Source organism: Canis lupus, chromosome 17 (genome assembly GCF_011100685.1).
Source record: "Canis lupus familiaris isolate Mischka breed German Shepherd chromosome 17, alternate assembly UU_Cfam_GSD_1.0, whole genome shotgun sequence".
Taxonomy (NCBI): Eukaryota; Metazoa; Chordata; class Mammalia; order Carnivora; family Canidae; genus Canis; species Canis lupus.
The window spans coordinates 25,718,108-25,735,692 of NC_049238.1; the positions used below are offsets into that span (position 1 = coordinate 25,718,108).

Genomic DNA, 17,585 nt, shown 5'->3' on the forward strand with positions numbered 1-17,585 from the left:
AAGGTGGAGTAGGATATGCAATCCTGTCTCAAACCAGGAAAATACCTTACCATCTAAATAACAGCTACTTTAATTTGTGTACATTCTCTTCATATTAGTTGTCTACATTTACACATTTACCTTTAGTTGCAGATGTAATATATATACAAGTTTTGATGCGCTCTCTTGACTATATCTTATTCATTCATTACATTTAGGAGATCCTCTGGTGTTTATGCCACATACTGGCATATAACAGTGAGCAAGACTAATAAAATCTCTCTTTTTTTTTTTTTAAGATTTTATTTATTTACTCATGAGAGACACAGAGAGAGAAGCAGAGACGTAGGCAGAGGGAGAAAGCAGGCTCCCCATGGAAGCCCGTTGCGGGACTTGATCCCAGGACCCCGGGATCACGACCTGAGCCAAAGGCAGATGCTCAACCACTAAGCCACCCAGGTGCTCCAAATCTCTCATATTGTTGAGAGTATAAGTTACTTTTGCTGAATGAGAGTATGAAACTTAAATTTGTATATGAAAATAAAGATGTTGGCTTTGCCAAAATGGAGGATGGAATTAAATGATGCATTTCAAAAGACTCCATTCAGGGATACCTGGGTTCCTCACATGGTTAAGCATCTGTTTTTGGCTCAGGTCATGATCCCAGGGTTCTGGGTTGGAGCCCCACAGGCGCTCCCTCTTCTTCTTCCTGTCTCCCTCCACTCATTCTCTGTCTCTCACTTTCTCTCAAATAAATAAAATCTTAAAAAAGGACTCAATTTAAAAGTATTAATTTTTCTAGAATTTACCAACAACGATGTTTTTTTCTTACCAAATTCTCCAAAAATCTTTGGAATTGGAGTAAATAATGCTAAAGTTTTAAAGGAAAAGGACGATGTGGATCAAAGAAATTTGGAAAAAGGAAACAGAGAGGGAAGATCTTGTCAGATACCAGAACATAGAATAATAATACAGCAATAAGAAGAATATAACAGTGTAATGCTAGCACAGTAGGCAGGGGAGTCACTAGAAAACAACAAAGGTAGCTTTTGTAATTAGAGAAAGATTTAATACCTGTGAGGTAACAGTAGGCTGACGGTTTGTTTACTGGTGAGTGTATTATTTTCAGGGTTTTTTTACAATATATTTTACTTAAAGATTGTGTGGTGTGATCTCAGTTTAGTTAAAAAAAGAATGTAATGGGATCCCTGGGTGGCGCAGCGGTTTAGCACCTGCCTTTGGCCCAGGGCGCAATCCTGGAGACCGGGATCGAATCCCGCGTCGGGCTCCCGGTGCATGGAGCCTGCTTCTCCCTCTGCCTAAGTCTCTGCCTCTCTCTCTCTCTCTCTCTCTCTCTCTCTCTCTCTGTGTGTGACTATCATTAAAAAAAAAAAAAAAAAAAAAGAATGTACTAGCGGTAATAACCAGTATTTATTGAGTGTTTTCTTTGTTCCATGCACAGTTGTGTTTAGTTGCCTTTGAGGTAGGTACTGTTATTCCCATTTTACATTTGAAAGAACCAAACCACAGGAGATTAATTTGTCACATGCCTAGTAAATGGCAGGACCATTATTCAAACCCAGGTAGTAACTCCAAAGCCTGTGCTTTTTCATCGATGTTGCTTATTTTTATGTGTGTATGCACCTATGTATGTGCGTGCATGCATGCATAAAAAGACTGGATGGATTCACATAATGATACCATTATTATCTTTGGGTAGTGCCTTAAAGATGGTGTTTTCTTTGTGTTTTTCCATAGTTCACAAAATGTCTGTTATTAAAATGAATAATTTTGTTGGGGAAAAATATGCAAAATGTTTGTAACAATTAGTCCTAATTTTCCATCTTACAGTGTTTGTAAAACTCCTGTGCTTTTTGTTCTTTTGCTATGAACATATGAAGGTTATTTGATGATCATACTCAAACAATATAATTTGAAAATTCCGATTAAGTGTATTATTCTTTTTATGGAATTAATTATTTAACTTGCTCTATGAGGATGAAAAACAATTTGATCTTTTGATGATCCAGTTATTTTTCCCATTCTTTCCTGCCCCTTTAGGTATGGCAGGAGGAAAATATCGTTCCTTTTTAATCCATGTCAAGGCAGTGAATGAAAGAGGAACAGATGAGATCTGTAATGGTGGTATACGCCCCGTAGTAAGACTTCCATCCCTAAAACACCAGAGTAACAAGGGTTATTCACTTGCTTCACTCTTGGCAAAAGTTGCAGCAGGCAAGGTATGAAGCAGTGTCATTTTGAACCACAACAATACTGTTATAAACATTATGGACAAGATTTGACACACAATTGGAAGTAGTATGACCCTTCATTGATTTTTCAATAGATATTTGGTTTGTTTATAATTTTTTTTTGCAGTGACTTTAAAAACCGTAATTAATATATTTTGAATTAACTTTAAGCAAACGTTTATAAAGTATACTCAGCAGAGAGTAATTGTTAGCAGATATTTCCCTTTATAATTATTTTAGGCCGTATTATTTATTTAGGTTTTAGAGTTTTATGTCTATATCCTTTACTAGTAACTTACCACTTTTTTTTTGGGTAAACATTTGGGATGATGCAGGAAGAGAAGTTGGGGAGTAATGTTAGAGATAAATCCTAATTTCAAGGTTGATTTTCTACAAGTAGCTGTGTACCATGCAGTCTCTTCATAGTTGTCTGATCTTGGATTTTCCTGAACTCCAGAGGTTTTTGTTTCTCTATCATCATTATTCATAAGCAACAATAGCAATATCAGTAACACCAATCATCTTATATTTGTATAGGTCTTCCAATTTTTCAAGGACTTCTGTGTCCTTTATCTGATTTAATCCTCAAAATAACTCTGAGGTAGGCAGAGCAGGTGCTATTATTATATCCATTTTTCATACCGAAAGTGAGTGAACCGTAGAGATTGGGGAGCGGTCATATTTCATATCGCTTATAAGTGCTATGGCTGGGACTGGTCTCAGGACTTTGGCTTTCTAATCTTTAACCATTGGGTTATTGCCTTTGAAACAATGACTTTGTTTTTTTCCCCCATTATAATTCTGGGGGAAATGAGTCATTTCCTGAATACAAGGGTAAAAGCCGTCATTTTAATTTGATATGTATGTTTTGATAGTCATAATTCAGTTATTTTCTTTTTTTAAAAACTTTAAGTAGTAAATCTTTTAGTTTCATTTGTTTGTTCATTGAGTTGTTTGTTTTTGTATGTTTAGGAAAAATCATCTAATGTTAAGAATGAAAATGCAACTGGTACCCGCAAATCTGAGAACCTCCGGGGCTGTGACTTGCTGCAGGAGGTCTCAGTCACCATTCGAAGATTTAAGAAAACTTCAATTTCTAAGGAAAGGTAACCTCATTTTCTTCTCCTACTGTTCTTAAAATAATAAACATGCAAAGAAGAATTCCAACAAATACAACACACACATATAATATTTTTAAGCCTTTTACTTGAAAATTTTTCTTTCCATTTCACTTTGGTATTTATAATCCTAGTGAGGGTATGAATTATCTTTCTACTTCATTGTTTTATTCCTGGCATTAATATAATGCTTAGAGTATATGAGGAATATGGTATTTGTAGAACAAGGAAAGAAATAAATATAATTTGAAGTTTTATTCATTTTTTGTCAGAATATAATACATTATTGTAAACTTAATTTCTTTTAAAACTTTTTACAAACCAAGTATTGCTTAATTGCTGTTTTAAGTCTTTTAATACCCTAACATTAATTGGTCAGCATTCCACTGTAAAATTTAATTTTCAGAAGAATATTTTTGATTGTGCTATTCATGATTCAGAATGAAACATAATGACCAACCAGGTTGTGATAGCTTTAGTCTAACTGTTCTATTTTGGTTGTTAATGGATTTATATTCTCTTTTTTAGAGTGCAGCGATGTGCTATGTTACAGTTTTCAGAATTTCATGAGAAGCTTCTTAACACTCTTTGTAGAAAAGCAGATGATGGCCAAATCACAGAACATGCCCAGAGCCTTGTGTTGGATACCCTTTGTTGGTTAGCTGGAGTACATTCAAATGGACCTGGAAGGTTAATTAAGATTTTACTTACCATTGATGATTGCGCTTTGGATGTTATAAATAGAAGTTCAAGATGAGTCTAAATGTCTGCTATTGTTTTGCAGCTCCAAAGAAGGAAATGAGAGCCTGCTTTCAAAAACACGAAAATGTCTTTCAGACATCGTGCGTGTTTGCTTCTTTGAGGCAGGACGAAGCATAGCCCATAAGTGTGCCCGATTTCTAGCCTTGTGCATTAGGTTGGTGTTTCTTTGTTGAAAGTCCGGTTTGAAAGAAAAAAAAAAAGTCTGGTTTGTAGGTGCACCTGTGGTTTGGCAGGTGATGGCAGTGTTTGTAGTATAATTTGATACTTAATGTGTAATGAGAATTTTCAAAAGTTGAGGAGGATTAATGAGATTTTAAGAAAGAATTTTAGGTTCTTAGGAGAAGATGTCAAATTGCATAAGTTTTTTTTTTTTTTAAGATTTTATTTATTTAAAATGTGCTCGAGTGGGGGATGGTGCAGAGGGAGAGAGAAAATCTCAAGCAGATTCCTTGCTGAGCCTGGATTCAGGGCTTGATCTCACAACCCTGAGATCATGACCTGAGCTGAAATCAAAAATTGGACACTCAACAGACTGAGCCACTCAGGCACCTCTTAATAAATGTAGTCTACTAAGCTGCTTTGCCTTAATAGTAGTTTGGGGAGTTTGGTAAGGGGAACCCTTCTCCCACTTTTATATTCCCTGGTTGTCTTTGGATTCTTTACCTAAAGCCTTATTCCCTGTTATATGACAGTCTTATCGGGCTTATTTGTAACATCGTGTAGACCTTTTTTCTGGATCCTGAGACTTAAACCATCTAGTAAATGTTTAAAAACTGATAGTATTGACTATATGTATACGTGCTTGTTAGCCCTTTTTGGTAAAGAACACAGTTACAAAGACCTTTAGTATAATCATTCCCTCTTATCTTTCTGTGTGTATATAGGGCTTTAGGGCAAATTTTTTCTTGTCATCTGTGTGAATGCATTTTAAAGGGTTTTCTTAGGTATTCCACAACATTTAGGATTGAATGTAAATATTGAGTGATATATTTACAGTTTTTCTTTTAAAATTTTCAGTAATGGCAAATGTGATCCATGCCAACCAGGATTTGGATCTGTTCTGTTGAAGGCCTTACTTGATAATATGTCATTTTTACCTGCAGCGGCAACTGGTGGTATGTAAAATTAGTTTAATCACAAATAGCAGTAGTCATAGGAAATATCTTGCAGTGTATTTAGGATTATTTAGTAAGTACTTTTTCCTTGGTTATTCCCTCTTCTTTCTGTAGCTTCTCTAAGGGGTTGATGAATTGTGATTTTATCAGATGGGCAGATACTCTGTTCAGTAATACTGCTTGGAAAAAGTGGGAGAGTTAAGTAAATAAGAAATCATCTTAATTCATACATTTTCTATATTTCATTCAAGTTTTTGAGTTGTTTGGTTTGTCACTGAATATAGATCAGATATCACAAATTTGCTAAAATGCCAGCAAGTGCCAGAGAGATGACATAAGTAGAAGAATGGTCCATGCATGTATTGTGTGATTGGTAGGGAGATTGGCTAACTAGAACTCTAAAGGGACCAGTAGGTTTTTTCAGCACCCGAAGACTATAGAAATGCCATTCAAGAATGAATGTAGTATTAAAAAATAAAGGGGGAGTGGAATGAATGTAGTTCTTGAGTAACACTTTACAAAGCAGTCCCCTAAAAATAGCATATATATACAGTAATGAAGATTTTAAAAATACTGTTAAAGTATTTTTTTTTTTTTATAAATTTTTTTTTATTTATTTATGATAGTCACACACAGATAGAGAGAGAGAGGCAGAGACACAGGCAGAGGGAGAAGCAGGCTCCATGCACCGGGAGCCCGACGTGGGATTCGATCCCGGGTCTCCAGGATCGCGCCCTGGGCCAAAGGCAGGCGCCAAACCGCTGCACCACCCAGGGATCCCTGTTAAAGTATTTTTAATGCTGTTTTATGCTATTACCATAAGGCGCTACTGATTTGTCCTCTAAACCTAATTTTTTGTAGACTTTTCTTTCTTTCTTTTTTTTTTTTTTGGTTTTTTAAAGATTTTATTTATTTATTCATGAAAGACACACAGAGAGAGGCAGAGGCACAGGCAGAGGGAGAAGCAGGCTCCATGCGAGGAGCTGATAAGGGACTTGATCCCAGGTTTCCAGGATCTCGCCCTGGGCCAAAGGCAGGCGCTAAACCGCTGAGCCACCCAGGGATCCCTAGACTTTTCTTACTAGTTTTTTGTTTAATAAATAATCAACTTATTCAACAAAGATTATTTCATAAGGATTTGATCTTTGTGGTATTATAGAATAAAAGCCTGCTCAAAGTTAGTTGATAAATGGTTATTGTATAAATACCTTAATTTAGATAAAGAATCTGTTTATATTTACCTTGGACATAAATTGAGTGAAATTGTTAACTTTTATGTTATATAGATTAAGATGTTTTGGACCCAGTTCACTCTTAATAATCTTGGAGTTTAAAATAGTTTTTTAAGGATATTCTTAGGGATAGGATGTGTAAATTCTGAGGTTTACTTAGATATCTCTTATTTTCTAAAAGTTTTATAGTACATCATGATGATCGTCTTTTTTAAATTTATTTTTTATTGGTGTTAAATTTGCCAACATATAGAATAACACCCAGTGCTCATCCCATCAAGTGCCCTCCCTCAGTGCTCGTTACCCAGTCACCCCCACCCCCCGCCCACCTCCCTTTCTACTACCCCTTGTTCGTTTCCCAGAGTTAGGAGTCTCTCATGTTCTGTCTCCCTTTCTGATATTTCCCACTCTTTTTTTTTTTTTTTTCCTTTCCCCTATAATCCCTTTCACTAAGTTTTATATTCCCCAAATGAATGAGACCATATAATGTTTGTCCTTTTCTGATTGACTTATTTCACTCAGCATAATACCCTCCTGGACCATCCATGTCGAAGCAAATGGTGGGTCTTTGTCGTTTCTCATGGCTGAGTAATATTCCATTAGATAGACCACATCATCTTTATCCATTCATCTCTCGATGGACGCCAAGGACTCCTTCTAAAGTTTGGCTATTGATGATGATCGTCTTTTAAACTATACTGGTTCTTATTTAATTGGCACCATAGGGTAGCTGCACTCTATTCACTTGCCAACGTGTTCTTTGTACTTCCTAGCCATCTACTGTTTTTTGAGAATTTTAGTATAAACCAAACAGTATTTCAGGAAGGATGGCTGGGGGGCCTGACATCTCTGTACTTTTCCAGCTATTCTAAAATGTCCCTCAGAATCATTTCAGGTTATTGAAAACCTAAATGCCTACATTGACTTGATATACTTCTTAAAAAAATATTTGAAATTCTCTGTCACTATCCTCTTAGTGCCCTCCAAGGAATTAATCCTTCCTCGTAAGTTGTTTTATAAGGGAACTTATTGATAAATATGTAATCTGAAGTTCTCTTTGTTAGAGAACAATGAGGAAAAGAAACATTGATTTGTTTTTTATTGTTTTCAGGTTCTGTGTATTGGTATTTTGTCTTACTGAATTATGTTAAAGATGAAGATTTGGCTGGGTGTAGTACAGCGTGTGCATCTTTGCTTACTGCTGTGTCCAAACAGTTACAGGACAGGCTAACACCAATGGAAGCTTTACTTCAAACAAGGTATTTTAATATACATAATGACTACCAATGGGCCTTTCTGCTACCAGCTTTGCACAGAACTGTTCATGTATATATTTATTTGCAAAATTATATTTATGCATTTCCTTTTTCTAAATAGTAGCCTAAGATTTTTTTCCACTATTCTCTCTGAAATAGTTCCTTTTAACAATTTTGAAAGTCCCTAAAATTGTTAGAGGACTGATTGTATTAAGATACTTAAAGTGGTATTTTCTTGCTGATTGAAGAAGCGTTTAAGATAATTTGTTTCTCTATTGTTTGAATTTTGTAGTTGGAGTTATATAAATCACTTACTGGCCTTAATCAGTATTCTTCATCTGCTGATTGATTTTTCTAAAACTTCAACATAATCCAATAAATAGCTAAAGGTTAGGTTTGAGTTCTTGACTAATCTTCAGTGTTTAAAGTATTCTTTTATTTAACAAGATGATTTTGTGATCTTCTTCAATGACAAATCTCAATCTTGATAAAATTTAATCAAGGCCTTTGTACTTTCTGCCTAGTCAGTGTATTTAATGTTGGAGTTGAGAGAAGGGTACCTGGTTATCTCTTCCTTGCTTCAATTTGTAGATATTCAGTCTTGTTTTATTATTTGTTGAATCTGGACCACTTCTTTTAGAGTATAGATTTCTGGGGAACACAGCTGAGATTCACTGAATTTAGTGGGTTAAACTCTGGTTAGTGTTTCCTTTTGCCCTGTGTCACACTGCTTTCAAAACTAAGTAAATAGGTAATATGTTAATTAGATGGCTGACAGGAAAATTGTTAGGACATTATTTTATTTTTCAGATATGGACTGTATAGCTCACCGTTTGATCCAGTCCTTTTTGATTTGGAGATGAGTGGTTCTTCTTGTAAAAATGTATACAACAGCAGCATTGGTGTCCAGTCAGATGAAATTGATTTGTCAGATGTCCTTTCAGGTAGTAACACCTTTTATTAAAGAAACTTTTGAATTTTCTATCTTTAGTTTAAGCTACCATTGATATAACAGATTATAGTTAACTACGTTGTCTTTAAAATTCTTTATTAACATCTGTGAATCATGAAACTGTTAGCATTTATTTCATAACTTCTCCCTCAAAAGAATATTGAAGTTATTTTTGGAAAGGTTGTGAGTTTGCTTTTTGTTTGTTTTTTTGTGTGTTTCATTGCATGTCAGTACAACTTTAACGCTCATAAACTATTTAAAATTTAATTATTTGTTGTTGCCTTTTCACTTTTATTTGGTATGCCTTTCATGTTCACAGAATCAAAGAACGTTTTATATCATATTTCAGAAAATATAGTGAGTATATATATTATAATAAAGATGCAGAAAGAAAAATATAAATATAATATAATTTTCTATATGTAGCATACTCAAACTTTGTAGTGTTACACGTATTCTTGTATACATTTCTCGAAGAATATGCTTTTAGTATTGAATGCTTAACCATTCAGTGCTATAATTTTAAAATAATAATGACTATTATTTTCTCCGATCTTACTGAACTTATTAGTGTTGCCAGTAAACCACAATGTTAGAATTTTGAGTAAGCATATTAAGATAATTATCATATTAAATAGAATTAAATGTGGGGAGTTAATTTCAGTTTCTTTTACTTTAAAGTAGATTATGAATTGTGGAAAACAAAAGAAAAATGAAATACAGAAATATAAATGAAATATAAAGTTCCTTAATTCCAACCTTTTCACCCTCTTAGATTACCTTTGTTGACAGGATGTTTAGCTCTTTAGACTTGTTTGCTACACATGTTCATGAACATTTTTAATGAAAAAGATAGTACTGTTACTTGCTTTTTAATGGCTTACGTTGCCTTGGGTAAAAGTGATACCTCCTCTGTTTCATGACTTAGGCTCTGAGTACTTTATGCTGATCCAAGTGACACAACAATTTATTAATTTGCTTAAAATTTTTTTTTAAAGATTTTATTTATCTGAGAGAGAGACAGTGACAGATAGCGACAGAGAGCATGAGCGGGGAGGAGAGGGAGAAGCTGGCATTCCACTGAGCAGGGAGCCCAATGTGGGGCTCGATCACAGGACCTTGGGTTGGATCATGGCCTGAGCCAAAGGCAGATCCTTAATTGACTCAGCCACTCAGGTGCTCCAACATATCAATTGATATGAGTGAAACTCAGAGGAGAGGTTAGGACTAGGTATATAGATGCGTTCTGTATATCTCAGGATAGAATGAGATACATTATGGAGAGAGTATAAGGAAAAGATCATAAAGTTCAGGTCAGTCCAGTGAGTTAAATACATAAGAGTAGCATATTCAGTAAACAAGGGACTTAGAAATCATGACCTAAGTCTCGTATGAATGAACTTATTTTGTGTCTCAGCATTAATCCTTGTCCAGCATTTATTTTCTCACTTAATGGTATCACTGGCACCAAATCAGAAATCTGAATATCATCCTTGATGCCTCCTCATCCTCCACTTTGAGGCTATCAACAGATCCTCTTTGTTTTTACACCATCATATATTTCAAATCTCTTCCCTTACCTCCCATGATTACAGATAAGCCAGTCATCTTGAATCTGGACTACAGTAATAGTATTCTAACTAGTCTTTCTGCATTGCTTTTGTCTCTCTTGAGTACATTCTACACATGCAGTGAGTTTAATTGGTTTTGGATACAAACCTATTCACTTTACGTCTTCCCTTAAAATACTTTTCATGTCTTTCCATTACTCTGCAGTCCAACGTCTCTGTTGCAGCATATAAAACCTTGAACGATCTGGTCCTCTTTCCCTTTCACTTAGTCTAGTACCATTGCCTCTGTTAGTCTCCATTCTCTGGCTCAGTGTTTCTCAAAGTTTGGTCTGTAGACCTGCTCAGGGTCCCTGAGGTGCTTTCAGGGAATCCATGGGTCAACTGTCTTTGTGATACAGCAATATTATTTGCCTTTATTACTACATTGACATTTATACTAATTCTGTAAAAGCGTGATGTTCTTTACTCTGCCCTTGGCAATGAAAAATATGCCAGTTTCACTTAAAAATGTCCCTGATGAGGCAGTAAAAGTTGTTGATTTTATTAAGTTTTGAACTTGCCAGTACTCATGTTTAAAGTATTCTGTGATGAAATGGGAAATAGGCATGAAGCACTTCTGCTGCACACTGAAGTACCATGGTTGTTTTAAGGAAACACACTTGAGTAGTTATTTGAGTTACAAGTTGAACTAGTTGCTTATTTTAATGGAACATCATTTTTATTGCAAGAATGGCTGGCCTGCAAAATACGTTTATTCACACTTGATTGTTCAGTCGATATTTTTTCAGAAATGAATAGGAAAAGTCTATCAGTATCCATCCAGTTGATAGTGTTTCTTGACTATTCTTAAAAGAGCTTTAAGCAAAAATTAGAATTTTGGAAAACTTGCATTGTCCACTAAACTTGACAGCTTTCCAGTATATAACAATTTTTCTGATGGCCTATGGTGATATTACTGAATGTAATTTTCTGATACTATATAATGAAATGTGTTAACATGTATATATAGTGGTCAACCATATTTTCCAAATGGGTAAGAGATTCCTTAAAAGTTCAGGAAGGCCAATTAATATTAATGTAATAGAATCTGAGAAGTTCATCAATAAGATTTCAAAGACCAAGGGCACCGGTTAAGCATCTGACCCTTTGTCTCAGCTCAGGTCTTGATCTCAGGGTTGTGAATTCAAGCTTTGCTGTAGGCTCCTCACTGGGTGTAAAGCCTACTTTAAAAAAAAAAAGGGGGTGCCTTAGTGGCTCAACTGTAGGCATCAGCCTTTGGTTCAGGTCATGATCCTAGGGTCCTGGGATCGAGCCCCGCATTGGGCTCCCTGCTCAGCTGGGAATCTGCTTCTCCTTCTCCCTCTGCCTGGTGCTCCATCTGCTTGTTTTCTCTCTCTCTCTCAAATAAATAAAAATAATCTTAAAGAAAAAAGATTTCAGAAACCACATTGCAAATAATCCTCAAAAATATTACCACTTACCAAAGTTTTTGAATATGTAAGACTATTAAAATATTCCTTTTCCTATCATATATCTGTGATAGGCTAGATTTTTTTTAAAAAGCTATACCCAAACAACGTGCTGCAGTGCATTGAATGTGGAGATAGGACAATATAGCTACTCTCTTTGATAAGCCAGATTTTAAAGAATTTTGCAAAAATGTAAAACATTGCCACTGTCACAGTTATTTTTGTCTGAAGACAGTTATTTTTCATCAGAGTATGCTATTTATATCTAATGAGTTTATTACTATTACATGAGTTAATGTTTAAAATATTCTCATCCTAAGATTTTTGCTATGATGAAATCTATATATATAACCAACATAAATGAAGGTTCTTTAATAGTTCATAATCATTTTAAAGCTATATAGAGGGGTGTTTGGGTTGAGAAATGTTCCTCTGGCCACATAGTTCCTTCATGTTCCATGTGCATGTTCCTTCTTACCGGAGAGATTTCACCCATGTTATTTTTTTTTGAGGATTCCCCTGCCTGAAATAAATACATAAAAATGTCATGCTTTCCATAAATCTCATTATCTCATCATGGAAGCATTCTATTACTTTGTGACTTTTGACTGCTTTCTCTTAGACATACTAGTCCTTTGAACTTCTTTTAAGTAAAACATAGCACTTTTTAAAAAGTTTTTATGTAAATTCCAGTTAACATACAATGTAATATTAGTTTCAGAGGTATAATTTAGTGACTCAACACTTATATGTAACACCCAGTGCTCTTCACAATCAGTACCCTCCTTAATACCCATCACCTATTTACCCTATTCTCCCACCCACCTCCTCTCTGGTAATCATCAGTTTGTTTTCTAAGAGTCTGTTTCTTGGTTTGCTTCTCACTTTTTAATACCCCTATGATCATTTGTTTCTTAAATTCCACACACATAAAATCATCTTGCAATCATATGATGAAGACTGACTTCACTTAGCATAATACTGTCTAGCTCCATCTGTGTTATTGCAAAAGAAAGATCTCATTCTTTTTATGGCTAAAATACCACATCTTCTTTATTCATCAATTGATGGACATTTGGGATCTTTCCACAATATGGCTTTTGTAGATAATCTGCTGTAAACATTGGACTGCATGTATCTCTTTAAATTAGTATTTTTGTATTCTTTGGGTAAATACTTTGTAGTGCAAATGCTGGATTATAGGGCAAGACCTTTTTTTTTTTTTTTTTTTAAAGTTCAGTTATATGATTAGTTGTTTAGGTTACTACCATAACAGAATAGGTGTTTCATGAGAAATGTATTTTGTTTTTTCATGTGTTTCCTATATCTGGTGGAGTAAGTGCTCAGTAAATACTTTTTTTAAAGCACATGTTAGGTCCTATGTTGCACTGATGAAATGTTTGGAGAGCAGAGTTATGATTATTTAGTCTTGCATTTAATTTAGCCCTTCAGATGTTAATAGTTTTTGTAACTCCCTATTCTTTCCATCTCTGATTTATGTTTAATTTTATCTGTTAAGGAATTCGGTTTAAAACAGTGCTAATTCCAAAAAATCTGAACAGTATTGGAAATAACCGCTTCTCCCCATACCACATAACACTGTTAATTCTTTTGTCCGATCTTCTTGCTGTGGTTTTATGGTTTCTGTATTTGTGATCATCTGAATTTTATTTTATTTTTAAATTTTATTTATTTTTCAACTATGCTTGCTAACTTAAATTGCAGTTGACCTTTTAATAATATGGGTTTGAACTGCATGGGTCTGCTTATATGTGGAATTGTTTTCGATATATACAGTACTGTAAATGTATTTTCACTTCCTTATGATTTTCTTATTAACATTTTCTTTATTCTAGCGTACTTTATTATAAGAATACAGTACATAATACATAAGATGTGAAAGTTATGTTAATCAGCTATTTATGTTACCTGTAAGGCTTCTGGTCAGCAATAGGCTATAAGTATAATTTGGGAAGTCAGAAGTTATATGTGGATTTTTGACTGTGCTAAGTTGGCACCCCAAACTCAGCATTGTTCAAGGGTTAGATATATTTTTATGATTATAAAGTTTTAGGCTTCATTCTAAAATTGATAATATATATAAAATATAAATATATATTTATAGGTAAATCTTGATAATATTTTAAAATGTTTTAGTTTTTGTTTAGTGTCATATTTATACAGCTGATGTGAAAGAATGTATTCTGATTTTATGCATACTTAACAAATTGTGTAATTAATATTAGTAGCCTGTTCATTATTTTTTCCTCATTTAAAATCTAAATCAATTGTTACTATTTCATTGTGAATGGCCACTAAGTTGCTTTTCTGCAGCTCTGCTTTTGCAGCATGGAAACAAGTATCTTCTGTTTGTGAGTTTTCTTAATATGTCCATTGTAGAAGCACTGTATAAGGGTTTTGTGTATACATCTTCTTAATTTTCCATGTGACTATTACGTTTTAAAAATTAATTTAGATAGTATAACACTTGTCTCTTTCACAGGAAATGGAAAAGTCAGTAGTTGCACAGCTGCTGAAGGTAGCTTCACATCTCTCACTGGACTTCTGGAAGTTGAACCCCTGCACTTTACTTGTGTGTCAACTAGTGATGGCACCAGAATAGAAAGGGATGATGCAAGTACGTTTACTGGTATATACCTTCTTTTATTATATACTCTTTTTATTATATATTTTATGCTGAAGTAAAAACAAAGCAATATATAAGTAATTAAGTATCCATTTATATTAAATGTAACTTCCTTTGGTGTCATGTTAAATAGAAACTTATTAATAGTGGGAAATCATAAGTAGTTTTCCATTATGTCAGTTCATAGTTTCCCTTTTTTTCCTTTTAGAACACGGTCTTAAAATCCATTTGTGTGTGTGTGTGTGTCTGCATTTTTAGAAGCTTTTAATATGAAAATACTAAACATAACAAAAGTAAAGGGAAAAATAAAATAGGCTACATTTCCTTTATCTAGCCTCAACACTTCTTAAGTGTTGACCAGACTTAGGTGTAGTTTTGGCATCATAATGTTATTTCTTGCATTTAAGGCTCACAGTATATTTAAAGCTCACAGTATAAAATATCTTGGAGAACATTGGGAAGAATAAAGAGGGGATATTATTTTTCCAGCTATTTTAAAGCACCTTCAGATATATGAGCCACTATTTAAATGTGTTGAATATGTAGCATTGTTGGCGTCTTAAATGAATCAATGGAACTCTTACTTTTTTATGTACTTTCTTATATATATGTTCTTTTCCTTACATCTTAGGATCAGTGTTTATTTATAATTCTGTCTTGGCACAAATAATTGTAATTTTTATAATTAAAAACATTGGATATGATTTTATCTTTATAATAACAGAAGAGTTTGAATATTGTCTTGAATGAGTTCTGCTGGCAGTTTTGTGTTTGTGGATTTCTTTTTGTTTTCTTCAACAGTTTAACAGAAAACAGTTTGTGAAGCCACAAAACATTTAATCTTAAGAAGGGTTTTAAAAGGAAATTAGTGATTCTTTGAGTGGCTTTTTTATTCAGAGTCGTCTTCTATATTCCAATTGTGGAAGTAACCTCTAAGTGAAATCCTTGACTTATGTAATTGATATGAGAACTTTCAATTAAAATCTAATATTTCTCTTATATAGGAATGACAGAAGGATGAAATTTTGTGTTTGCTTTCTTGGATTGTCCTAGTCATTTTGTAGAGACATACATGTAAACTGGAATAGGAAAATGCAATGACAAGAAATTGAAATTTTAGAGAATTTCTTTGTTATAAATCAGACTCTTTCTTGGAACTGTTTTCAAAGTAAGGGTCTAGAAGTCATATGTTTGTAAGTAAGTAATGCTTTCAGGGGTATAAAATTAGATGACAGATAGATGATTAGGTTTGAAAAAAGAAAGTATTTCTTCATACTCCCTTTCCTCTCCTGTGAAACAAGCAGTGGAACCAGTTTCTTATATTTCCAAAGATAGTGTAGCTATATAATCATATTTGTATTTCACCTACACTGACACTACCACCAGCAGAGGGATTTTTATTAAATGTTTGGGCAAAGTCTTGACTATTATCATAAGATGCTTAAAGGTGACTCTAGTCTCTCTACTTCTTATTTACTTTTTTGGAAACATGTTAATTGTGAGATATAATGCTCTTAAGAAAAAGTGCAGAAAACATTTGTATAATCCAGCAGTTTATGACCACCAAATCAAGAAATAATTTCTCCAGCACTCTAAAAGCTATTTTCATGTCCCCTTCTGCTAATTTCTCCCTTGCCCTCTAAAAGATAAACATTGTCCTAACTTTTAGAGTAATCATTCTTGGTTTTTGTTTGCTTCATTTTATAACCACATAATTAATGCATTTCTGGTCACTGGTTAAAGAAAGCCTTTATAAATCTGCTTTTATGTATTTTTTGGTCTGCCTTCTGTTCAGCATTATGAGTGTTAAATTCATCTTTATCAGTCGATGTAGATATTTGGTCCTTTTCATTGTTGTTTAAGATTCTGTTGTCTGAATGAAACAAAATTTATGCGTCTGTTGACTAGTGTACTATTGACTGATATTTGGATTGTTCTACTGTGATTCTTTTAGTTCTACTGGATATACTGTTTTCTTGGATATTAATGTAGAGGTTGATTTGCTGCTTCATAGGTTTTCCATGTATTCAAATTTAGGAAGTAATATAAAGAAATGTACTTTTTAATTTCTAAATGTATGAAGATTTTCCTGTTATCTTGCTGTTGGTTTTTATTTAAATTGTTATAGGGTCAAAAATTACCCTGTCAGTCCTGTACACTGTGTTGGGAATTGTAGAAGATAGATTTTTATAAATATTCCATGAATATATGACAATAATGTTTACTCCCCACTTGTTGGTGAAGTTGCTAATTGTGTTCTTCAGATTCTGTCTTTATTGATTAACTTCTTGGTTGCTTTTAGTTCATAAGATCAGTCAGTTAAATTCTTGTTACTCTATCTGTGGAGGTGACTGTTTGAGTTTCATCAGTCTGTATTTTATGTATTCTGAAATTACCATACAGATTTAGACTGCTTATATCTTTCTTGTGAATTTAATCTTTCATCATTAGGAATTATCTCTTTATCTCTGCTAGCTTTTTTTCCTAAAATTACTTTATTTGGTATTTATATACTTCACATCATCTTTCTTTTGGTTGCTATTTGTATGATAAACATTTTTCCTTCATTTTACTTTGAGCGTTTTCTTTCATAAGCAGCTTATGGTTGCTTTTTTTTGGCTTTCAGTTGGCATGTTTATTTACATTTAATGTAATTACTGATGTATCTATATTTAAATTTGCTATGTTTTTAATATATAGATATTCCATTAGATGTCTCTTTTTGCCAGTTAGATGTTTCTTTCTTACTTTTTTTTTTTTTTTTGGTTATTATATTTTTATTGGACTATTTTTCTACTTTTTCTATTTTTAGCAGTTATCCCAGTGATCACAATACATACCTACCTTGATATTCAGAAGTCCAACTGCCTTTTGTACTATATGTAGTGCAAATATCTATATTTGTCACTTTCCTGATATATATGGTGTTGTGGTTTTATACTTTAATTTTATGTGTATTTTATTTTATTTATTTTTTTTTTTAATTTTATTTTTTTATTTATGATAGTCACACAGAGAGAGAGAGAGAGACAGAGACAGAGACAGAGACAGAGACATAGGCAGAGGGAGAAGCAGGCTCCATGCACCGGGAGCCTGACATGGGATTTGATCCCGGGTCTCCAGGATCACGCCCTGGGCCAGAGGCAGGCGCTAAACCGCTGCGCCACCCAGGGATCCCAATTTTATGTGTATTTTAATTCCCAGATACATTTTTATAGTTTTTTATATTTCA

The 17,585-nt window shown here is 33.8% G+C and overlaps 1 protein-coding gene across 16 annotated transcripts in view; it reads left to right on the forward strand.

Annotated features, from left to right (window-relative positions):
- BIRC6 (baculoviral IAP repeat containing 6) overlaps positions 1-17,585 on the forward strand; it is a 230,691-nt gene that overhangs the window by 66,812 nt on the left and 146,294 nt on the right. For 12 of the 16 annotated variants that reach the window (XR_005372291.1, XM_038561222.1, XM_038561223.1 and 9 more), the window contains 8 exons: positions 2,041-2,219; positions 3,204-3,337; positions 3,878-4,039; positions 4,134-4,265; positions 5,129-5,226; positions 7,570-7,717; positions 8,525-8,658; positions 14,210-14,344. Coding sequence is in view for 15 of the 16 variants with exons in the window: in XM_038561222.1 (XP_038417150.1) it covers positions 2,041-2,219; positions 3,204-3,337; positions 3,878-4,039; positions 4,134-4,265; positions 5,129-5,226; positions 7,570-7,717; positions 8,525-8,658; positions 14,210-14,344 (1,122 nt within the window). In the remaining variant the exon portion in view is untranslated. Of the gene's footprint in view, positions 1-2,040; positions 2,220-3,203; positions 3,338-3,877; positions 4,040-4,133; positions 4,266-5,128; positions 5,227-7,569; positions 7,718-8,524; positions 8,659-14,209; positions 14,357-17,585 lie in introns of all 16 variants that reach the window. The other 4 variants (XM_038561234.1, XM_038561227.1, XM_038561230.1 and 1 more) reach the window with 1 other exon arrangement.